The sequence below is a fragment of the Hypomesus nipponensis genome, chromosome 2 (assembly GCF_054491055.1).
Source record: "Hypomesus nipponensis isolate SF chromosome 2, ASM5449105v1, whole genome shotgun sequence".
NCBI lineage: Eukaryota > Metazoa > Chordata > Actinopteri > Osmeriformes > Osmeridae > Hypomesus > Hypomesus nipponensis.
Window position 1 is genome coordinate 12,618,368 of NC_140362.1, and position 22,416 is coordinate 12,640,783.

General features: G+C 41.7%; 2 protein-coding genes across 3 annotated transcripts; one reads left to right on the forward strand and one right to left on the reverse strand.

Annotated features, from left to right (window-relative positions):
• Positions 1 to 1,965: 1,965 nt before the first annotated feature.
• Positions 1,966 to 15,811, reverse strand: plekhf2 (pleckstrin homology domain containing, family F (with FYVE domain) member 2). Of its 2 annotated transcripts, XM_084706520.1 has the most exons (3): positions 15,643 to 15,811; positions 14,541 to 14,586; positions 1,966 to 5,297 (listed from the first exon to the last, which is right to left on the reverse strand). In XM_084706520.1, exons 2-3 carry the CDS (start codon positions 14,548 to 14,550, stop codon positions 4,543 to 4,545), a joined length of 765 nt encoding a protein of 254 aa, XP_084562646.1. In that variant the 5' UTR covers positions 14,551 to 14,586; positions 15,643 to 15,811; the 3' UTR covers positions 1,966 to 4,542. The 2 variants fall into 2 exon arrangements, with proteins under 2 accessions (XP_084562646.1, XP_084562647.1); XM_084706521.1 differs by lacking the exon at positions 14,541 to 14,586.
• Positions 15,812 to 21,140: 5,329 nt separating this feature from the next.
• Positions 21,141 to 22,178, forward strand: LOC146300859 (beta-2 adrenergic receptor). The gene has a single exon (XM_084671639.1). The coding sequence runs from the start codon at positions 21,168 to 21,170 to the stop codon at positions 22,176 to 22,178; it is 1,011 nt and encodes a 336-aa protein (XP_084527765.1). The 5' UTR covers positions 21,141 to 21,167.
• Positions 22,179 to 22,416: the final 238 nt, after the last annotated feature.

The window sequence follows — 22,416 nt, forward strand, 5'->3', positions numbered from 1 at the left end:
GGCCAGTATCAAAGAAGGTTGGCTACGGTAGAAGGGTAACTTACCTTTGATTTATATCCAGGGAACCCAGTGTGTCAAGTCTGTTTCTTGACAGACGTAGGGACAGGAAACAGCTAAGCTTTTTTGAACTGTATACTCCATTGCATACTCCCTGCCATTTATGCAAATTCTGCACTTTAGAGGGTCCTTGACAATGTAAATGGCTTTGGGCTATTTAAAATGTTAGGCCTCAATGAATGAAATTCTACACTTCTGCTAACCACTCTAGCTTACAGAGATCTCCATCTTTGTTATTCTCTTGAAAGATCAGCAGCAGGAGCATTTCATTGACACCAGCATGCTGAGTCCTGGCTTAAAACACACTGGAAACCAGCCATCTGTAACTGCAGGAAACAGACCTGCATCCAAACAGACATTGGAACACATCGTCTGGAAGTCGGTGAGACAGGGTCCATGTGGTTGGAATAATTGAAGACTAAATCTGTTTGGCTGGTCCACATAACCAATTAAGTGCTTTATAGATACATTTGCTTGATTGACTCATTGATGGAGTTTATTTGAACTGTGGTTTTCGAATAGACTTACGTTGTAAAATAAATCACTGATGAAGAGCCCATTTTGGCGGAGAGCAGTGCCACTCCTCCCAAAACACAGCCTGTCACACACACTGTCATCCTCAAAGAGTCTACCAAGCTTAAGTTACAAGGTGATTTACATCTATGGAAATGGTGTCACAAAATGACCCACTGACACTTCCTCTTGTAGTGGGTGAGATATGAAAAATAGCTTAGGGAGACATAGGTCATCAAATTGACAACTTGGAAGAGTTATTTGCCAACGTCAATATACATTTCTCAGTCCATAAAAAAGGTTTTTCATATAAAAGTGAATTGGTTGCATTTCATGTCTGATTCCCTGTTGTCTGAATTTTTTTTACTGACATATTTTATAATTTTTTTAGACCAGAATTTTTTCCTCACTGTTTTGTTTTTGAGGTATTTGGGGACATGCTCACTGATATAAACATAGTCACAGTGCAGTCATGGTTGTCAGAGAGAATATGTTGGGGTTCAAAGTTCAAAAGCAGCTCCTCTGGCACAGACCATTCCAGGCCAACATGGTCAAGAACTCAGGCTTAGCTGCTGTTTCCATGGGTACCGGCATGTCAAGATTAAGGGGCGGTGCTGGGAACGTAACCGAGCCAAGTTGTTTGAGTTTTGGGTTCATTCTTGAGGATTATACCTATAAGAAGCAGCAACACTAATATTTCAGTTTGTGAAACTAAGTATGGCTCCTACTGGGTATACTAAAACTAAACTGGATATTTTGATTAATTTCAATGCCCTTGAGCTGCTGTGACAACCAACATTTACATTTTATAACCATTGTAATGGTTCTCACCGATATTGCACCAAGTAATTCAACATTTCAGTATCAGTATGGCATCTTGATGAATGTATAATTTAGGAATAATCTACATGCATGTGGGTAACAAGCATTTTAACATGAATCTTAAATGTTAAATGCATCAAACCCCAAGGATGCCAAATAATTGGGTGGAAAAGGTTAGTGGACAGAATTTCCTGAACATGCTGAGTCAGAGTGATAGGATCTTAAACATTCTCTGAATAGGAACCCACTGTTCATGATTTAATTCCTCATCAAGACAAAACAGACACACAGCCTGGTCTACACGACACAAACCTGACAGACTAGTTCAGCCAGTTGTGTTGAAACAGTCAAAAATAGTTAAGTGTACTGCGGGTCATGTGACCATCACATCATGTCAAAGCCATCAGATCTTATTACTCGTAATTTCCTTGCTCATCTACCCTTCTAGATTGTTTCTCATTCATCCAAAAATAAATTATTGGAGTTCCTTGTCCCATTTCTAATACACAATCATTTGAGGTGTTTCAACGCTGATATATGAAGTATGTATGACGCCACAGAAGACAACAGACATACTTTAGGCAATACATTATTTATATAATGACTTCAGAGGGAAAAAATAGATTAGTATCTATGGATGATATGCTGGATTACATTCAGGTTATAGCCCTTTTGAGAAAATTTAAACAAAAATTCTAAGAGAATATCACAAATGATTTACTAGCCAATATCAAACAAAATAAATCAAACTCCATTCAAGTGGTTTAAAAACCCAAAATGAGGAAAACAAGCTTGTTTGGAGAATGGTGCATTTTTCTATAAATCTCACATTACCCTCCTATATCTTTCCAATCAAAACTAACCGTTTTTTTCTCATTAGGTTGCAAACTAAATCTCAGGTTGTGTTTATGCCCAGGTTTCGTTCACCCTCCAGAGATGATGTTACGGCCATTCCTGTCAGTGTTTCTGGTCTATCATTAATGCTGCTCCGGTTTATGAACCCTTCTCAAAGGGACAAAGAGAGAGTAAAGTGCTGGTGATTGATCCGGTCGCCAAAATTGTGGGCGACATGAGCACAAGGAGACCTAAAACAGCATTGTTTTAACATTGACATGAATGTACAAAATAATTCCGAAAAACTGTACAATTGTTCAAAAATTGAACAAGATTCAAACAAAGAGTAATTAAAAACAGAGCAAAGTCCTTGAAAAAATATAATTTGGGAACTCAAGTATGTAGTATTGCGTTGGATTTATTATTTTAAAGACAAATGTGTCAGAATGAATCTGTAAGGGTACCAGTTTTACAAATATCTTTAAGAGATTTAGCATTTTTAAGTATTTTTGAGGATGTCTGAAAATTAAAGACAACCAAGTGGTCACAAATCCAAAATCAGAAGCATTGATCATCTTGTCCTATTGCCAGAGGTCTACACGAAAAAATAGCTTGTTTTTGTGTCTGTGTACAAGAAAATATACAATGTCAAGAATTTGACATTACGAGGTCTCTACCACCTGATTGTTGGAAGTGTAAAGACCACCAAACCGGGAGCCAATCAGAGGAAACACATGGAGAAAGAGGAAGAGAAACCTTGACCCAGAGTGGAAGCCATGAGACTCTGCTCTCTTCAGCAGAGCCAGTAAAAGAACTGCGTTTGGTAAGGCCTTTCACATTCACTTCCCAGCAGCATAGCAGTAGACTGAAGGTTGGTGGTGGGTAGTTTTTCCACTGTTCCTCTATGGAGCGTTTCACTTCCTGGTTAAGCGGCAGGGGAATCTTCAGCACGTGTGTGTTTACGTTGAAATAAAGGGGAGTGACCAACAGATTATTTGAGAGTTTACGTTTAGGTCTTTTTGTTTTAATAGTTTTTTCTTTAGGGTTCTGCTGTACTGGGGGGTTGCTGAGGTCGTTTCTGTACAGGCTTTAACCTTCGACCTCTGAAGGTCATGTTAGGAAGCAGTTTGATGTCGAGGTGACGACAGTGGCTGGAAGACAATGGGGTGATTTCCTCATTGTTGCTGTCAGTCAGTCTAAGTCAAGAAAACGAACAACCAAACTCAACCAAGAAGTCTGTCACAAAACTGAGCAAGGAAGAACCATTTGCAGCACGGAACTATATAAAGCTTTGTATAACGTATTGGTGACAAGTTCCATCCATAATTTAAAAAGAACATGAAAGAGACATTGACTCCATAAAAAAATAACACTCGAAATATGCACATTATCGGAATATACACTTTGCCCTAAATCCATTTTTCTACTGTACTTATACTGCTAAAATACAGCACTCACATATAATAAGATACCTAGAAAAGTAAATTTCATAGCTACAAAATTAAAACTAGCTCTTCACTGTAGAGGCACTATGTGACATGAAGGCAAGTACATTTTTGGGACAGCTTACTGTCGGAATTGTTTAATATACTGTGTAATCATGCCAATGTTGGCAGATGAACTGCAATTTCTTTATGACTTGCTACACTCAATTTCTGTCTCTTTCTCGCACCCAAAAGAAAGGCTTGTTCACAAAGCATGAGGTGATCTGTTTTAGCAAATATACAAAACCAACAACTAGTAAGGCTGACTACACAAGCCAGGATTTTGCATACATTTGAGTTGTTTGTTAATAGGAGGGCCCTTAAGTTCTGCTTTAAAGACAAATATTGAGTGTAGGGTAAAATTGAGGGTAGAAAAATCCTGAAGAAACTAGTGAATAAATGCACTGTTTGGTATATTACCTGAAATATTTATAGCTTACCCATTGACAGTCAGCCAAACATTTGCTTTTCACCACAACAATGGTTTGCATAATTTAAGGACTTTAGCACTCCATCTGTAAAAAAATACATGTCAATACTACAGGGAAAGATTGTAGACGGAATAAGATAAGGACAGTTAGGGTGTCTTTCTGTCTTGTAGTGAGGACAATTGATTAGTAATTAATTACAGGAAGAATGGACTGTGAAGCAAAAGTGTCATTTTAGGAAGCAGTCAGTTTATGCCTAGTGTTCAGATGTTTACCAATCCAACTACATGACATGTTAACAACACTGTCACAGTTGGAGACAAAGCCCCAAAGTAATGAATAGAATATTTTGTTCCCCCCCAAAAAACAAAAAAACAAGAACAAGGTGGGGGGGGGGGGCATCCTCAGTCACTGCTGTCGTCCTCATCGTCCTCGTCCGACATGTTGTTGCTGTTGTACTTGGGGCCGTATCTGCTGTAGGAGTCTGAACGCACCCCCAGGCTGCCCCCCGAGCTCAGCTGCACGTAGCAGAACTCGCAGACACGCACCGGCTTGGACGACTGGCTGGGCAGCAAGAACTTCTTCTCCGAGCACGGCCCGCACACCACAAACCCACACTTGCGGCAGTGGTGGCGGCGGCTCATGGGCGTGAACTTGACCTTCTGGCAGCGCATGCAGATGGTGGCCTCTGAGTCGGGCACCCAGACCGCGGCGTGCTCTCCGGTTGGCGCCTTGCCGCTCTTCTCCAGAAGGTCGCCGACGCACTTGCCGATGTGGCTCATCCACTCGGACTTCTCGGTGGCGGTGGCGGCGTAGACAGCGAAGGACTTGGTGGGCGTCTTGATGAGCCAGCCGTTACGCAGCTCCCCCTCGTCCGGCACCGTGTCGATGGTGACGCTCTCCAGCGGAATGATGTGCTGCTTGTTGTACTTCTTCTTCTGGATGACGATGTTGCCGTACACCAGGATGTCGTTGAAGAGGAAGAACTGGCGCGCCTTGGGCTTCTTGCGGCACAGCTTGGTGAGCACGCCCTCGCCGATGAGCACGCGGCCTGGGATGGCGAGCGGCTGACCTGCCGCGCCGAAGCAGCCCTCCACTACCCCGATGCGCTTGGAGTTGGCCTCGCTGTTCGCCAGCCGGTCCACCATCTTAGTCTCGCCTGAAAGGGGGTTGGGGGGGGGGGGGGCAGGAAGAGGTGAAATAAATCAGTAAGTAAAAAAAGGCTCTCAAAGTGTGTAAAATCTTTGAATTGCCAATCCCCATGATTGTATGCTAGTGGCAGCAACCCTTTGCATTCCAGTACCTTACATTCTGTGGAGGAGATTGGAGAACTAGAACAACAGAAAGATTCAACCTTGTGTAATGATGGAGTGAAAAGTGATATGACTAGCTTGCAAAAGAATCTCTGTTTTGCCAAGCTCTGAGCTCACATTAGACAACATGATGTTGGCTATTTCTAACCGAGTTTGACATGTTTTGCCAGAGGGCATTCATTTAAAGGTTGTTTAGCTTTACCTTGACGGCATTGCCTTTGGCATGGTCACCTTGCCCATGCCAAAGGCCCTAAAATACTCTACAATCACATTTCCAATCATACACACGCTCGCCTGGGGGAGAAGGCATGGAATCCAGAGTTTAAATATTGGGCATCAGGATGGTTATCACAGAGGTTAATGGCTGCAGATGGTTGACCTTCCTCAGCACCCACAACCATCTGGCGTACTGAGACGTACTCCAGACGAAACAGACAATCTGCTTCTTTTTTTTAAAGCTCAATTGGACAGCAGTACTGAGGTTTGCTAAGATAAACTCAGTGCATCCCTGAATCTGACCACTGTAATGTCAGCTTCTTTTTCTTTTAGAAGGATCCCATATTTGGACCCTGACTAACCCTGCATGTACTTAGGATTTTGTTCCCCTCCAAAGTCCCCTCCTTCCAATTCCGCTCTGGTGTCTCTTGAGTGTGAGTGCTGGAATTAACTTTCTAATGGGATGTGGTGTCTAATCTCTTTTTTCTCTTTGGTGCCTTCTCTTTATCCGGGTCCTGTGGTCTTCTGACTGCCTTCACCTCATCCCCAAACTCCCAGTCCCCACAAGACGCTAAATGAATTAGAGACATCACAGGCGCCTGGCACCGAATCAGGAACACAAAAGTTCAATTTATTTCCGAAGGGGGGCGGGGGGGGGGGGGGTCATTTCATCCTCTGGAGTTCCTCCCTCGGGGAACGTAACGCTGCAGCTCTTCCACACTGGACAAGCAACTTCAAATGAGAGAGGAGCGAGCGGAGAGGCTATTCTGCTTTGACCCAGATGCCAACAGATGAGAGACAGTCAGCTGGGGCTTCTGGGCTTTTCCCTGATTTCACAGTCTGAAAAAGTCAAGGGTCTCAGATGACGGATACGGGGTGATGATGCTGCCCCCTTGGGCATAGGAGGACTAGCACTCTGTGAGAGCGAGACACGCTTGACCCTCCTGATGCACAAACATTCTACAAGGCATAATGACTTACAGTGTATACTATAGATTCAACACGCATGAGCACTCAATCACAAATCAAAGCACACGCCGACCAACAATGTTAGCATCAAAACACAGCCTACCCAACGAGTGGGATCTGGAATGGGCCTTGTAGTCATAGCGCACAAAGTAATTCAACACAAGTGCACACAAAAGAGTCACCGGGCAGAGCAGAAGTGTACAATGGAGCAGAGCAGTGCTTTGTCCCTGCAGGCCTGGCACTGCCAGCGCCACAGTAGAGATCATATTAATTAGCAACACAGGCTAATGCTAAAGTTTTAACTGAGGCCTGGCTCCTAGTTATTTGGGCTTTGGTCATCGCAGGAGAGCTACTGACCGGTTAGATATGGAGTGGAGCATGGCATGATCCTGGAAGGGAGGTTGTAGGCCAACATAGAGGGCTAGTGATATATTAGCCATATTAGTCATGCCTCGCTGCCCACTAGCATGACAGGCACATTCAACCTCTCATTTAGAGAAGAGGGAATAGATCTTGCAAGACCAGGCAAGAGAGAGAGAAAGAGAAAACAAGACCAAACAAGAGAGAAAGGGTTGTCGAGGCACACATTGGCTGTGTGCCTCAACAACACTGCAACAAAACTAAAGCCTTGTATAAAGCTACCAGCTATTGTGATCTGTCCATGGTCTGTTTAAAAAGGAACAATTAAAATACCATTGCCTGGCCTTGGACTAATACCTAGGCAGTGCGTTTGGGAGTACGCTTATCAGTTTAAGCCTTTATAGAACCATAAATACATCCCTGCCGACTGAAGTGGAAGCACAACACTAACAGGGCATGGATAAAACTAGCACTGTACAGGCTAATCACCTCTATATTCAGTCAGAATCATTACAGAAACACTGATAAAAGGAACCACCACCGCTTTTGATCCATAGGAAAGCACGTAGTGCTTAGTATGGTAGGCTGAATATCTTCCGATAGTGCGGAGGATAGAAAGGTGTGACTCCTGATTTTAAGGGTTTAATGTGTAGGAACAGGACCGCCCACCTTTTGGCTAAGCACCCCGGTGACTCACCTTTCCATTAGTGAGTCAGTTAGTCCTGTCTAACTTACTTTGTCAAAGCCTGAGACTTTGACAGCCCCACCTAGCCAAACATACCGTATTTCCGTTGGTGGAATCGAGTCAAATGACTGAACCCTAGTTTGTGTAATCTACTGGAGCACTATAGAATAAGGGAAAGAAAATAACACACTCTTGCTATACTAATGTACTTAATTGTACTATGTTACAAGGTCAACCGACAAACAAAAAAATAATTATTATCTTACATCGTTGACTTCTCCTTCAAATATTTAGAGCCCCAGAAACAGCAGGCATTAAGTGACTAGACTGATCTTGTCACAGTAGCTCACTGGTTACTCTTGACCTCCACTGCCCATGTTGGCAGCCACTGGGAGGGTGGCAAATAAAGCCATCCTCTTGCTAGAACAAGCCAGGGCCAGGCTTGTGGTTTGCTCACTTTGTCGGCTTCTACCATCACCAGCAGGCACTTTTGATTCCTGCTGTGGAATAACACCTTATCAAATATGCCTTCAAGGAGGGATCAATAAGACTAGGCTTGACTATCCAGGCTACTTTAGGTTATGGGAGCAGCACTGGCTCAAGACAAGCCCATGATTAATTGATTACTTGATCCGTCTCCTCTCTCTCAGCTTTCGTTGTCTTGTCTGTTTCCCCCCCCCCCCCACAGCACAGGCAGACTGTCCGACATAGCATTTTCCCACACGCAGACACATAAGGCAAATAATTAGGAGATACAGTTGTAGGAAAGAGAAAAAGCAGCCAGGCTTGTATCACATCATGGATCAGTTCTCAACTGCCTTTCACGCTGATTAGGTGAGACGGCCACTGCATAAAGGTCTGATTGCCCTGTGTGCATCTCAAACTGTGATAGAACGCATCTAAAAATACTACTAGGCTTCCCAGACATGCCACCACTGCACAATCTTGATCTTCATGAAGTCGACTGGGGGAGGGCGGGGACAGAGGTGTCCAAGTCCTTAAAAACATCTCCAGAGATCCGTATTCTCCAGACAATATTGCTGAGTGTAAAGTCAAGGTATGATTACCCCAGAGAGCCATCTGTTTCAGGTGCTACTGGTGGAATCTGCTCCAACAGCACTGCTGTTAAATTTCAGCACTTTCTATGACAGCCTGACAGGACAGTGGTGACTCAAGCAGAGAGCGAGGGGAGAGTGATTATGAAAATGACACAGAGACTTTTGTGTGTCATTAAACAGCCTTGCATTCACGACAAGCAGATCCATTTCAGCAGGCCAGTACAGAGCTATGGTAGATGCGACTAATAGTGACTATACTAGCAGACCTATCAACATCCCCATTTTAGTTTTCCACCGACAATAAAAAAACATCTTGTTGTAGGCGTGCTGTTCTCAGTGCTAAACCTATATCATGTTTTCAAAGACGTAGCGTAGTGTATCGGTTAAGAGCAGCTTCTCTTTTAATTCAGTTACTAAGCAAGGGGCTTCATATAATGTCGAAGTGGCACTTTAATCAAAATATTTCCTTAATCCATATTTCAATTATATCCAAACGATATGGTGGCTTATATACCTAACATTATATGAATGCACTTTAGATATTACAGTTTCTGAACCCCCCCCTAAAATGTGTGGTAGCTTTTGCAACTCAAATGCATTACCACATCTTTTTGGCTTACAGAAACAAATCACTCAAGTTATTTTCAGACAAATGTTGACTAATAGCCTAGGGCTACTAAATGCACTTGATTTGTTTCTATTAGGAGAACACCGGTTCATTTGAAGTACAACAGCTGGCATGTTGCTGATCGACCACAATCCCAAAGAGAATGCAAGACTGCCTTTGGCTGTCTCCCTTCAAATGACTTAACCATCCTTGGAAGTCTCTATAAAACTCATTTTCAAAGAAAGGGTAATAATCCAATTAAGTGATTAAGGTGGACATGCAATCAATAATCTTGTTTTGGAGTGTGCTGGAAAGAGAAGAACGTGTGTGTTGCAGCTTCTGTGTCATGTAACGGCTTGTCTGTACCAGCCAATATCCTGTGTTAAGACAATTCCTGGAGGTGATAGTCCGTTTATTTTGACGTACAAAAAACAAATATGTTTGCCAAACTGTGTCACCACGATAAGAAAACCAGGTACAAACATGTTGAGTGGTCCAAAGACTGAAGTGGACTTTTTAAATTCCTGGAATTGTGTGTGGAACGACTGAGTGCGATTGGTGTGTGGACGCAGAAGATGTGTGCTTGTTGCAACAAAACAGGAAGAGATGAGGGTACCCACAAATGTTATCTATCAACGGTTAATACCCAATATGAATTTACTGTCTGCTTCCTTCCATGCTGAGAGGAAATTACCTCACCTTAAATGACCACAGTGTCTACAAATATTCAACAAAAAACCAACGTGTACAGATGTGTACTTCTCCTGCTGTCAGCAATGCAGTGGCTACCCTTTCAATCCATGGATTTCCAAACTTTATTCCATTATTTAGTATGAGTACCAGGTTAATATGAAATGTCAAGGCAACTGATAACTACCATTTGAAGCTCCCTCAAAAGTCCAAACAGTATCAAGCAACTCTTTGTCTTTAAAGCACCCTGGCATGATATTGGCCGTGTTTCCCAGATTTTTTAAGAAGCTCTTAGTGTTAAGAGGAATTTGGGAAACGCTGCCATTTTCCATTTTGCTGGTACTCTTCCGTGGCTCATATGGCATAACAATGTAACAGTCCTGCACAAATACTACTCGATAGTACTGGTAGGCTACTCATGTCGAGCCGGTACCTCATGGTAAACAGTCGGTTCTTGGTATCCTAAGCATAATTTGATGCTTCCAATAACGAGTACACTTACATATAATGAAGTAGCTTGTAAATTTGGCGAGAAACTAACAGTGGAGCCCTAGTATTGCCCTACAGTCTACTTTGACTCCCGCAGCTCGAACATTTCTAGTGGCACCTTGCACTAGTGTTGAGAGAATGACCCTTCAGCGCAGCTCCTCAAGTTGTTAATGAGAGAAGTCAGTGACTCGGGTGAGAGAGCGGAAATCCTTCTCTTTATTAACCAGAATCAGATTCAGGATCGTGTTTTTCATCGCCAAGTAAGTGGTCACAAACAAGGAATTTACTTTGGTGAGAAGGTGCATACAGTGAACATTTAAACATAATGAACAGAATTAAAATGAAGAAAATGTACAACAAAATAAAATACTAGGGCTATACAATATAATATAAAATACGATAAATACAATAATATAGAAAAAAATTATACTGAATATGTTTTGACAGTGTGTGAGGCAAAGTGACAGTGCCAGTTTGGGGCCTTGTTAATAAGGCTAGTAGCAGAATTAAAGAAAAGGTTCTTGTGGCGTGAGGTTTTGGTCCTGAGAAAAGCCTTCCCCTTATTGTAAGTGTACTCAGCCAAGCTATATAACTAAGGCTACATGTGTTATCAGATAGCCGGACTGCTTGTAGCTGGGTACTGGCTTTTCCCCCTAGACTACTGCTTTTGCATTAGTCTGCTTCATCATGTTATTAACCCAGGCAGTCACGTGTTCTAAACAAATCTATAATACAAAACAGAGACATAAAAAGAGGAATAAAAAAACATAAGATGTTATAGAAAACCTCAGGCTAACTACAACTTCATCTACAGACAAACAACTTTCATAGGAAATGTATTACCACACAAATCAGTCTGATCCAAGATGTACAGCTGTGCTTTAGAGGACACACTTTGGTCTTAAAGCGTGTCTACACGAGGGATTACAAAGCCTCAGTATGAACATGAGGCCAAGATAAGAGGATTAAAGGTTAATCTGCGGTGTAGGTTGACTGTTTATGTGTCATCTAAACAGGTGACCCTATCACTTGTGCAAAAGCTATCTGATAAATCAGAGTAAAATCAGTCCGTAGACTGCCAATTCAACAGCATCATGACTAGCATCCTCACCCACAGTGAACTACCAGATTTTAGAGCACAATTTAAAATCTGAGCTAGGCTGAGCTCAAATGCAGTTGCTTGTGTTAGGCTTTGTTAGTATTAGACAGTCATACACGGCCTGGTCATCAGGCAACCAATTACCACTACAGCCTATGTGCGCAAGTAGGCCTACCTATGTCTACACCACCAAGCTAAAGTACAATAGCAGTAGACTATAGCAGTTCAGAAAGTAGGCTACAGTTAGTATTGACTGCTCGGTGTGAGTTGTGGCTCCAGTTCCCAGGCCTCTGTGTTACAGTGACAGAAACCCCTCAGGCTCGGGCAGAAGAAGCAAAGCCAACGATGCCCGTACGGGTAGTTTGATCAGGCATCCATTCACTACGGTTCAGAGACTGCAGATTATAAGTGTGGGACCACCATGACCTATGCACTGGGCACTTGAACAGCTCCGCCAACTATGAACAACAGTACTAAAAAACGACATTTACTCAATCGTTTACCTTTTGTCTTGGAAACATACAATGTGGTCGTGTTTGTGGTCCCTTGTAGGCTACCTTTCAGGAGTAAGAGTGGCATGAAGAACTCTGGAACCATTTCTGTTAGGTTAAGAGGAGCGAAATATAGAGGAAGTGGGTAAACTGCACTTCAGATGCTAATCAGGATTCTATAACAAGGATGGTTGATGTTAACCACAAGACACGTTTAAATTTGAGACGCATTTTTCGTCTCTCACTCTCGTATTAAAATCATCTCGTCAGACATGGCTTGACACAAAATTACTGATAAAAAGTAGAAGCTAGTCAAATGTAATACAACACATATTGTTTCCAAGAGGAGTCCAATTGTGAATTATTACTATTATTACTATTTCAGAGTTAGCTGGCTGAGTGGTTAGGGAATCAGGCTATTAATCAGAAGGTTGCCGGTTCAATACCTGGCCATGAAAAATGACATTGTGTCATTCAGGGCAAGGCACTTCACCCTACTTGCCTCGGGGGAATGTCCCTGTACTTACTGTAAATCGCTCTGGATAAGAGCGCCTGCTAAATGTCTAAATATAAATGTAATGTATTTCAGATATTTAGAATCTCTTGGGCAGTGACAGTGAGTGGGCACAGTTGTGTTAATGTCCCAGACTTTGCTCTTTATGCTGATACACCATGTGACCTACTACAAACACTCATGTCACAATACTCTTACTACAAAAATACTTAAACAGAATTTACCACACCCTTATTTGGTATAATTGAAGCAGGAAGTGTGGGAGTTGTAGTAAGACAGAGGCTCTTGCATTAGATTCTAGAAAACTGAGTTGGAAGCTGATCATCCTTCCAGCTTGTTGCTTTTTCTACTCTCGTCAAAGTTGCCTAATTAGGCAGCACAACTTTGTGCCATTAGTAGGCTTGGTATTGTGAAATATATATTCTTTATGTCTACTTCACAAAGTTATTAAAGCACCAGAAACCCACAAGAACCCTTTTCATACTGTCAACTAGTTGCCATGGCAAGATACAAACTGGAAAAGAAAAAGTGCTATACACAATACTTCTATTAGAGAATCGGCACACAGTCTATTGGTTGTACCACAGGGTAGAAGTCAAACCGCACAACATTGCGAGAGGCAGCCAGTTGAATGTGTGGCCTACTCCTTGCTTCTGCTTTCACAACATATTAGTCTTCCAGTTCACTCACAGTAAAAAAAACACACAAAAAACAGCATCAACAGTCATGCAAGAAGGCCTTGCAAAGCCACAGCTTTCACTGATGATTGGCAATGTGAAGCGAGACTATTAGTTCACCCATAAAGACAATGCCTTTGAGCAAATATTGATATGTGAAATAGCTGCCCGCACTGGGTTTTTAGAAGGGTTTCCCCTCAGGCATGAAGTCTTTCTTTTAGAAAAGGACTAGAAACACTGAGGAATTCTCAGGACACATCTGTTTCCCTCATTGGGGTGTGCTTGTGTCATGTGTGCAGCACGTTCCCTTCTGAGCCATACAAACAGATCAAAAAACGGTTTATGGTGGAAATGGGGGTTGAGGGTTTGCTTGGTATGGTTGGAAAAACTTTTGACTGCAAGGCAGCCACCTGCTGAGCATGGGGAAATGTGCTTCCCCTACCTTGCTAACTGTTTGCTAATAAATAAAGCAGACTTGTGGAGTGTCATGACTCATATTATAGGTAAAGTTGTACATGTAAAATCTAATAATTCTGAGCATTCAGAGACCACGGCATAGCCTAAATGGTAAATAAAATGTCATGAAATGACATTTGTGTGTGCCAGATGGGAATGGCAATCAAAAAGGAAATACATTAGCAGTCAAAAGCCCCAGAGAGATGCAGAAGTGAAATGCAGCAGAATATGAAAGACACTCCTGTAGATAGGAAACTCTTAACCCATGAAATGCTATATATATATATATATATATATATATATATATATATATATATATATATATATGTGCGGCCGTGTCTTAGAAGTAAAGGCAAGCAGGCTTAACAACACACTGAAGTTATACTACACGAGAAATAACCAAATGTGTGTCAGAGAGCAAGTATTCTAGTGTTTTTAATCTGCATCCATTTATAAACAACACCCTATTGGATTAGCTGTAGGGAGATGATCCATCACCAGTCTGGCAAAATGTGTCAATTACTTTTGTGCATTAGGCTGGAGGTGTTCAGCTAGGCTAGTCAACTTCACTGTGAACCACCTCCTCTAGAAAGACTGGTATTACAGCTCAAATAGGAAAGAATCTTTCCTTTGGCAATTTCTGCTGACAGAGTGGCATAGTTTGGTCTCCGCACCTAGATGAACACACTTAGTAGCAATATGCAGAATGTGGTACCCAACCCACCTAACAAATCAATGTGAATTGTAAATTTGCATCTGAGCAGTGGAGATCTCTTACCTGTTAACATGTCTGGTGTAAACTATTATTGTCTGGGGAGACTTACCTGTCGAGGATGAACCAAAGATGTAATTTCACACCACTCAAACTGCCTAATAACCATCATTATTCCAACTATAGGCTACCCTCAAAAATACTTAATTTCAGTACTTTCTCATTATGTTTTGGATTGCTATTGGCCAATACGTTTGGACTCTGTGTATGTCATATTGATGATAAATATTTTCTGACAATAAGAATAAATAAGAATAATCCTTCTATGAACAGACGGAAGGCAACACTTGGATATCGTTAGTCCCCAAGTTTATCCAAACAAAAGTGAAATTGGCCAATACTTTACACTCAACAGGAAGAACACTGACAGCTGGCAATCCTTATTCATGTTTTTGTATGACTAGTTAGGTTCATTGATAGGTAACTGAATGTTAACGATATAATAATCAAGTTTTTCAAGACGCTTCCAGAAGCTATTTAGGAACTGTCACCAGAGGTAGCTAACGTAAAATTGCGGTCCTGTAACAATTGGGAACAACACTGGCTAAGCACCTCTTCCTCACTTTTGAAGTTAAGCGTAGCTAGATTCATTGATACCTAACTGAATGTTAACGATATGATAATCAAGTTTCTCAAGACGCTACCAGAAGCTATTTAGGAACTGTCACCAGAGGTAGTTAGGTTAAAATTGCGGTCCTGTAACAATTGGGAACAACGCTGGCTAAGAACCTCTTCCTCACTTTTGAAGTAGTTCCTTACTTAGCTTGCTGCTACTGTAGCTAGCTGAACAAGCTAGCGCGCTAGTTTTGTACAAGGTTTAGATAATTATGTTGCTAGTGTTTCTAACTACGCCATGATAATGGAATGACTCTTAAATTCATAAATCATTTTTTGTTATATGTTGTAGTAGTGTTGTTACCAACATTAACATTGTTTTACCGGATCCTCGATTTTGTCCATTGCAATCCAATGGGTCACATTTCCAAGTTACGGGCTAGTCTACCAGTGGTGGAAAAGTAGACGAATGTTAGCTCTAGCTTGCCAGTTAGCATGATTTCAGACACTCGCCACTGTAGCCAACGTAATATGCTTAAATAAAAATACATACCCGACTGTAACTTCTTTGGTTATTAACTTAAGTTAATTATTGCTCCGTGTAATCCAAAATTGAAAGCCCCTATCTTGCCGTCCGCATACAGCGGATCTCTCGCTAGTTGCCTTAAAAGTAACAACAATATGGCTACGTTGAGTACAGTAGCTGGGTAGCAGTTGGGGTGGCGTCACACCACTGATTGGCGTGGGATGAGGCAGGAGTGTAATGGGATAGAAAGTTGAGATTAAAGTCAAAAATAGGACGGGGCTGCCTGGTAGTAATTAGTCATTTTAGATAGCTCTAACATGTTCTTTTGTCAAATGTACTACAAAAAAAGAAGGCAGTTTGTAATCTATTTAAACATTTTGATTGCACTCAATTGCACATCCTCATACCAATTTATTTCAGTCCAGATTTTCACGATTGAATGATATATTAGGATATTTTATGAAAGGCTGAAAGTTTTATTGACATTCTTCTCAAGGAGCCAAAGAAGCTCAACGGCAGAGTTATCCATTTGAAGAAAGTACCTGTGTCTGATTTATTTTCAATTCAATATAACCCATGAGGCAACCCAATGTTTTACTTCCAGACCGATAGTGGATGGAAAACTTCACAGAGAGAGTAAACACATCACTCTCCCTCACTTCCTAATGCTTGTCTGGAATTATAATTAAGAGGATCTAGGGCAGTGTCACAACTTTCCTCTCTGTAATCCCTAGCCTGGTAGCCACCAAGCTGTACCTTCGGATAAGTAGCATCCTATTCATAGCGCGTACAACATATATATAGCTTGGATGATCTTGGATGGAGTGAAATCAGGTCAAGTTGACAAGGAGCAACACCAGTGGGCCAGGACTACGTAGATTTATGTGAAAATCAGTTGGATGCTGCCATTGATCTCACAGTGGGTAGTTTACATAATTTATGTGTTCTTAGGTATTTCTAAACCGTATTGCGTGTTTTGGGGGTTTGTTTGTTGGTTTGGGTTTTGTCACTGGACTTCAGACCAGCTTGGTCATTAATGGTGGTCTCATCAATGCTAACAACCTTCTTTGAAGGCATTTATTTCATTTGTTCCATGCAAATGTAAGACAACGTGTCTGGTGAAACAGCTAATGTGAATCTCTGCAAGGGTTAACTGTCACCCAATAGGTAATATAATAGGGCTGACCAACCACCTGCCAGGTAGCCATGCTTCGCTTGTCTGCAACCCAGCCCCCACCCTTCCACACACAGAATCGCACAATGGTCAGATATGGCTGGTCTAAAGCAACCGAACTGCTGCAAACACATAAACAACTGCTCACCCTAAGGAGCTTTAACAGCTGAACCTCAGCATGTCTTCAGTATTTCAGTCCTGCTCCGCAAAACCTCTGTTGTCTGAAACAGATGGCTCTCCACTCACCAATGTTTGCTCTGCGCTCTCTGCCATCAGAACTCTCTCCCTGTTGTCAAGGAAATGCCCATCTCAGTTGCTGGGGACAGACCTGACCTGAGATCTGCCAGAACTGCTGTTACCTCCTTCTTTTTGACATCTGTGCAGCTTAATTGCCTGTGGACTTACTTCTCACAACGTCTCTATCTTCTATTGTTCCATACATTGACTGTGGTGGAATGTAAAATGTATATGGAGAGATCTGTACCTGGTAGAAATCAAGTGCCATGTATAATATGCAAATGCAAATTGAGCAAACTCCACATGATTATTTGGTCTGTTACAATGACATTGATTAAAGTTACCTATGATAGTTTAAAACCGATGTACAACAAATCTATAAAACATTGTCATAATATCAGTACAGAATTGCATTTTATTTTGTTGCCGACACTTTATACAAATTGAATCGGCATATTCCTCAACAACCTCAATTCTGAAATCATGATGTGCAATTTACTCCTATAATTGATTTGAATATTCCTCAGACACATGAAAGGGTAAAAACTCAACACTGAAAACCATAAATGTGAACATATCAATAACATTCTTTGATTGGGAGCTTAGCCAATTAAAGTTATTTGCGAGGAACCACTTTGGCTGACAAGGGCCATTTCCAGTTGACTGATATATCTTTAAACACATGCAAGAAATTAAAAGGGGCCCGCTTGTGTTATTAGTCCTTAAAATATTCTTAATGTGCTCAGATATACATAATTGTTGGTTTGAATTCAAATAATTGCATAAAACAAGGATGCATAAAAATATAAAAGTAATTTAATTTAGGTGATGACTAAAAGGTAATGCCTGAGCAATTATGTTAAATCTTTTCTAGAAATTAGAACAACAGGCTTCTATGAAAGGGACGGAATTGTACTCAAATGGAATAGAAACACAAGCTTGACTCACAGCAACTAGTCAATGTATAAATAAAACCTAATGCGCAGCCATCATCACCCATCTGTCACTCAACCCCCCACCCCCGCCACCACCACCACACACATACTAGCCCCCAAATCACACTTGCGTCCACCCTCGAGAGCTTGACCCAGCAGATCTGAGCTTAGTTTCAGAGAGTGGGGGGAGGATGGATACAGTGCTTGTCTTTCCCTACAGACATGGTTGCATGTCATGGTCAAAGCAAATTAATACAACCTTGATTCCACTCGCTGGCTCCTGTCTCTTAGCATTGTGGGCTCAGGGAGAGAACTGAGAGTTGTCCGTCGCTATGTCATCCCCGCTAATGGTCTCTCTTTCTCTCTCTCTCTCTCTCTCTCTCTCTCTCTCTCTCTCTCTCTCTCTCTCTCTCTCTCTCTCTCTCTCTCTCTCTTTTCCTTCCAGACCCATTTGTCTTGGTGAATTCTGTCCACCGTTCTTTCTCGTTTTCTTCTCTGTTCGTTTCTCTATAGAACTTCCTTCCTTCTGACGTTCAAGGATTTATAAATAATAATGTTGACTGTTATGTTCACTGAGACCGACTGTAATGCATGTTCTGAAGAAAATACATTTAGAGAAAGGAAAGGAAAAGGTCAGAACCATTTTACATGTCGCTCCCCAGACAGCTTCTTCAAGCATTGCTACTCTAAAGCCGTTCACCCATGGGGATTGGTTGAAGAAGTGGTCTTCAAATTGAAATGCTACCTCCAACTGGAACATCTCAGTTTGCCACCAGGTATTCCTTGGGCAGAAACTGTAGGTGGAGAAGTTAGATGCTGTTCAACTCCCTTCTCAGTGATTATCTCACTAAAAAAAAGAAAGGAGATTTAAAATATGATTAAGGCCTGTGAGGTCACATGGATGTGTCTCACTGCTGTCACCTGGTGGGAACATTTTAACAACAGATGCTGGAGGACAGCATGTGTTGAGACCCTATCTATAATTTTTTTATGACATCTTAAAATTGTGCTTCCTCTCGAATGCAAACGATCGGTTTTACTTAGCCATAATGGGTGGTTGTGCTCCTGTGAAATAAGTACCCATACAAACTCATTTACTGTCAGTGTATTTCACGAGACAGAAGCTAAATGGAAAACCTGCAGGATATTGACCAGAACTATGTTCAGTATTGGGAACTACAGACCAATGAAAACAATACGAGTATACAACGGATGCGTCATCTGTGCTCTCCTCACTCGCTGTGGGGAAATTGCATACTCACTGTTGTAATGGTCTGCATCTTAAATCACATGTAACTGCAAGGAGCAAATAAGGTTATCTTAAAAAATGTCAATTATGCAATAATAATAATCTTCTTCATCCATGGTCAGATTTCTCAACCTAAGATTACACTGACCTTAATCTAACCTTCACTAAATCTTCAAAATAAAATTATCAAGATTCAGATTTGATTAGAGTCTGTTCAAGATTAGGAACAACAAACAAAATCCAGCCTCGCCTAGTGTTTCTGAAGTGTCAATACAGGGACCAAAATTGCACGTGTGACCCTGGATTAAGGATTATCGCTGTGGCTACCACTATGGAAAAAGATTATGCTTTTGTCCACTTCTGTAAAACATGGTCATATTTTAAGACTTGCAAGATGGCTGTTATAATTTAATGGTGCTATAAACACATTGTGCTTCTGTATACTATTGATGTCAATAGGCCTGTTTTGGTAGATGGGCATTGCCATTGCTACTACAGTTATGTCAATACCACTTATTTACAAAAGGCCACATGTAAAACAATAAAGTATGCATCAACATTTTTGACCTAAACATGTCGGCAAACATACTGAACAGTTAAATAAACCATATAAAATGATCCAACTTAATTAGAACTATTAGCACTTCTACAAAGCCATCATTGAGTCCATCCTCACCTCCTCCATCACCATCTGTTGCCACTGCCAAGGACAAGAGTAGACTGCAGTTTATCATCCGCACTGTTTAGAAGGTGATTGGCTGCAATCTGCCTACCCTCGAGGACCTACACAGCTCGAGAACATTGAGGTGAGCGAGGAAGATTGTGGCCGACTCCTCCCACCCTGGACACATCCTGTTTTAGCCATTCCCCTCTGGCAGAAGTCTGCGGTCCATCAGGACCAAAACCTCACGCCACAAAAACAGTTTCTTCCCAACCGCCACTGGCCTCTTCAACAAGGCTATGTTACACAATATGTATTTCTTGCACTATTTGTATTTTTATATTGCATATTGGCCATTTTATATTTCACATTCTTTATTTTATTCTTAGGATTAGTGAGACTTTGTACCTTTAATATAGGTAGACCACATATTTAAGTTACGGTTGAATGTATACACCTTCCTGACAAAGTAAATTCCTTGTCTGTGCAAACTTTCATGGCAATAAAACCCTTTTCTGATTCTGATTCTGAATCTGATTCTGAGGCGGGATGATAACCATCAAATACCTCAGCCAATGGGGCTTCAGATTGCCTGCGTAAAAGAATGAAATTGTAATGCCACTATTACATCCCTCTGCAGGCTGGGAAGGCAGACATAACTTGCCTGGCCTGGCCGACTACACTGGATTCTCTCTACCATCCTAAGGTTGGAGTTTTAGATGATCAAATTTCCGTATTTTGTGAATTGCATGTTGATTATTCAAGATCCAACGGATCTTAATCACAAAGCATGGCTCTTGGTTGACCGAGGGAGTTAAGATGATTTCAAGGTAAGTTACCAGTTATTTGCCATCTCATTGCACTTTCTGTAATTGTAACTTTGCTCAATCCATATCAGTAGATTATGTACCTAAATAGTCTGAGTAGTATAATATTAAAATTGTGTTGTTTAGTTTTGGAAATTGTAGACCGATAGGCTATACCTTGAATACAAGTTACATGTTGGATACCAGCAAGGATCACATAATGTAATAGGACTGTCATGCTGCTGTATTTACTATTCCATCTGTTGTCAGGCTTAAATATGATGTCACTTTTTTTTCTCCTGTAACGGCTCAACCACGCGTGACAGCATCTCCATGCAAGAGCGAGCGCAGAGGGCGCGTGCCATGTCCTGAAGTCAAGTGTGGTCATTCCAGCTGCTCGTGCTGTAGCATGCATTTAAGAGCGAGGGCGTCATCTACATTATTGCAAAAGTAACACAATCCCATGGGCGAATCCTCATAGTGACCAAGCATGCTGAAGGGACTTGAACCGGTAAATTGCAGCGTGTGTTGCTGTACACTGTCCAGCAAAATTGTAATGGTGCTATTTATGGTGCTTTTGGTTTTCGCTATCTTGTTTGGAAACACTGTGACTTTGGCCGTGGTGCTAGGGACCAAGCACTTCCACACGCCACAGGGATATCTCAAAGCGTCTCTGGCGGTGGCAGACCTGGCGGTGGGAATTTTTGTGGTGCCTCTGTCCGTTTACGCGGAGGTGTCGCTCATGTTTAACAACTCCTCGCCGGAATGGACCATTAACAATTCACAAGCGTCAACCTTTCACCCATGTGCGGTCATCGGCCCCATATTTGCCGGCTGCACTTTGGTGTCGATTACGACTATATTTCTTCTAACCATCGAAAGGAGCATTGCAGTTTTGAGACCGTTACACAAGGAGTCGGTGATTACGCGTAAACGGACCACAATCCTTATTATTTTCTCTTGGGTGGGGAGTTTTCTGTTGGCAGTGTCTCCAATGATTTTCAGCGATGAAATTGCCCTTGAATACAATCCATGTAGCAGGATGTGCAATTACGCAATTGGTACCATAAGCGAGTTCCCGACCCAAGCTTGGAACATTCTTCTACTGTTCCCAGCGTTTGATTTCACTCTCCTAGGGGGGACTGTGGTAATAAATATAATTTCCCTGTCGACCATACGCCAGCACTCAAAGCGCAGAAAACATCTGGCTGAAAGCGACAGCCAAAGTGTCACAAAACCCACTTTTTCCGACATTAAAGCCGCTAAAACCATCGGGACACTGACGCTTGCGTTCACAGCATCTTTCACGCCTATTGCCGTCTTTGTCGTTGGGAATGTAATTGGAAACGAATGGTGCAATTTCTCTTTTTTTGCTTTTTGGATATTGGCCACAAATAGTTGTTGGAATGTCATTATATACAGCGTCAGAGATCAGAAGTTCAGACTCCGAGCGTACCAGCTTTTCATACGCTCACAAACCAAGAATGCCTCTAAAACATGACATTCTTTCATGATTAAGCTATTTGACATTGACTCAGTGAAGTCGAACTGATATTACTTTGCAAGAGGTAGGCTAAACTACTGAAGACGAACTGAGAACTGTCAGTGAACAAGTGAAATTCATGAACATATTCTCAATCGCGCGTTTTGGCTAATGGCAGCGCTATTTCAGACGGTCACATTTAAACCATGACCCGTTTGCATGTCTTTAAGATTGCTGTTGTGAAAATGTAACATCA

What these genes read in the sequence shown, in the direction of transcription:
- LOC146300859 (XM_084671639.1), top strand. Translation starts at nt 21,168, where the DNA reads ATGCTGAAGGGACTTGAACCGGTAAATTGCAGCGTGTGTTGCTGTACA.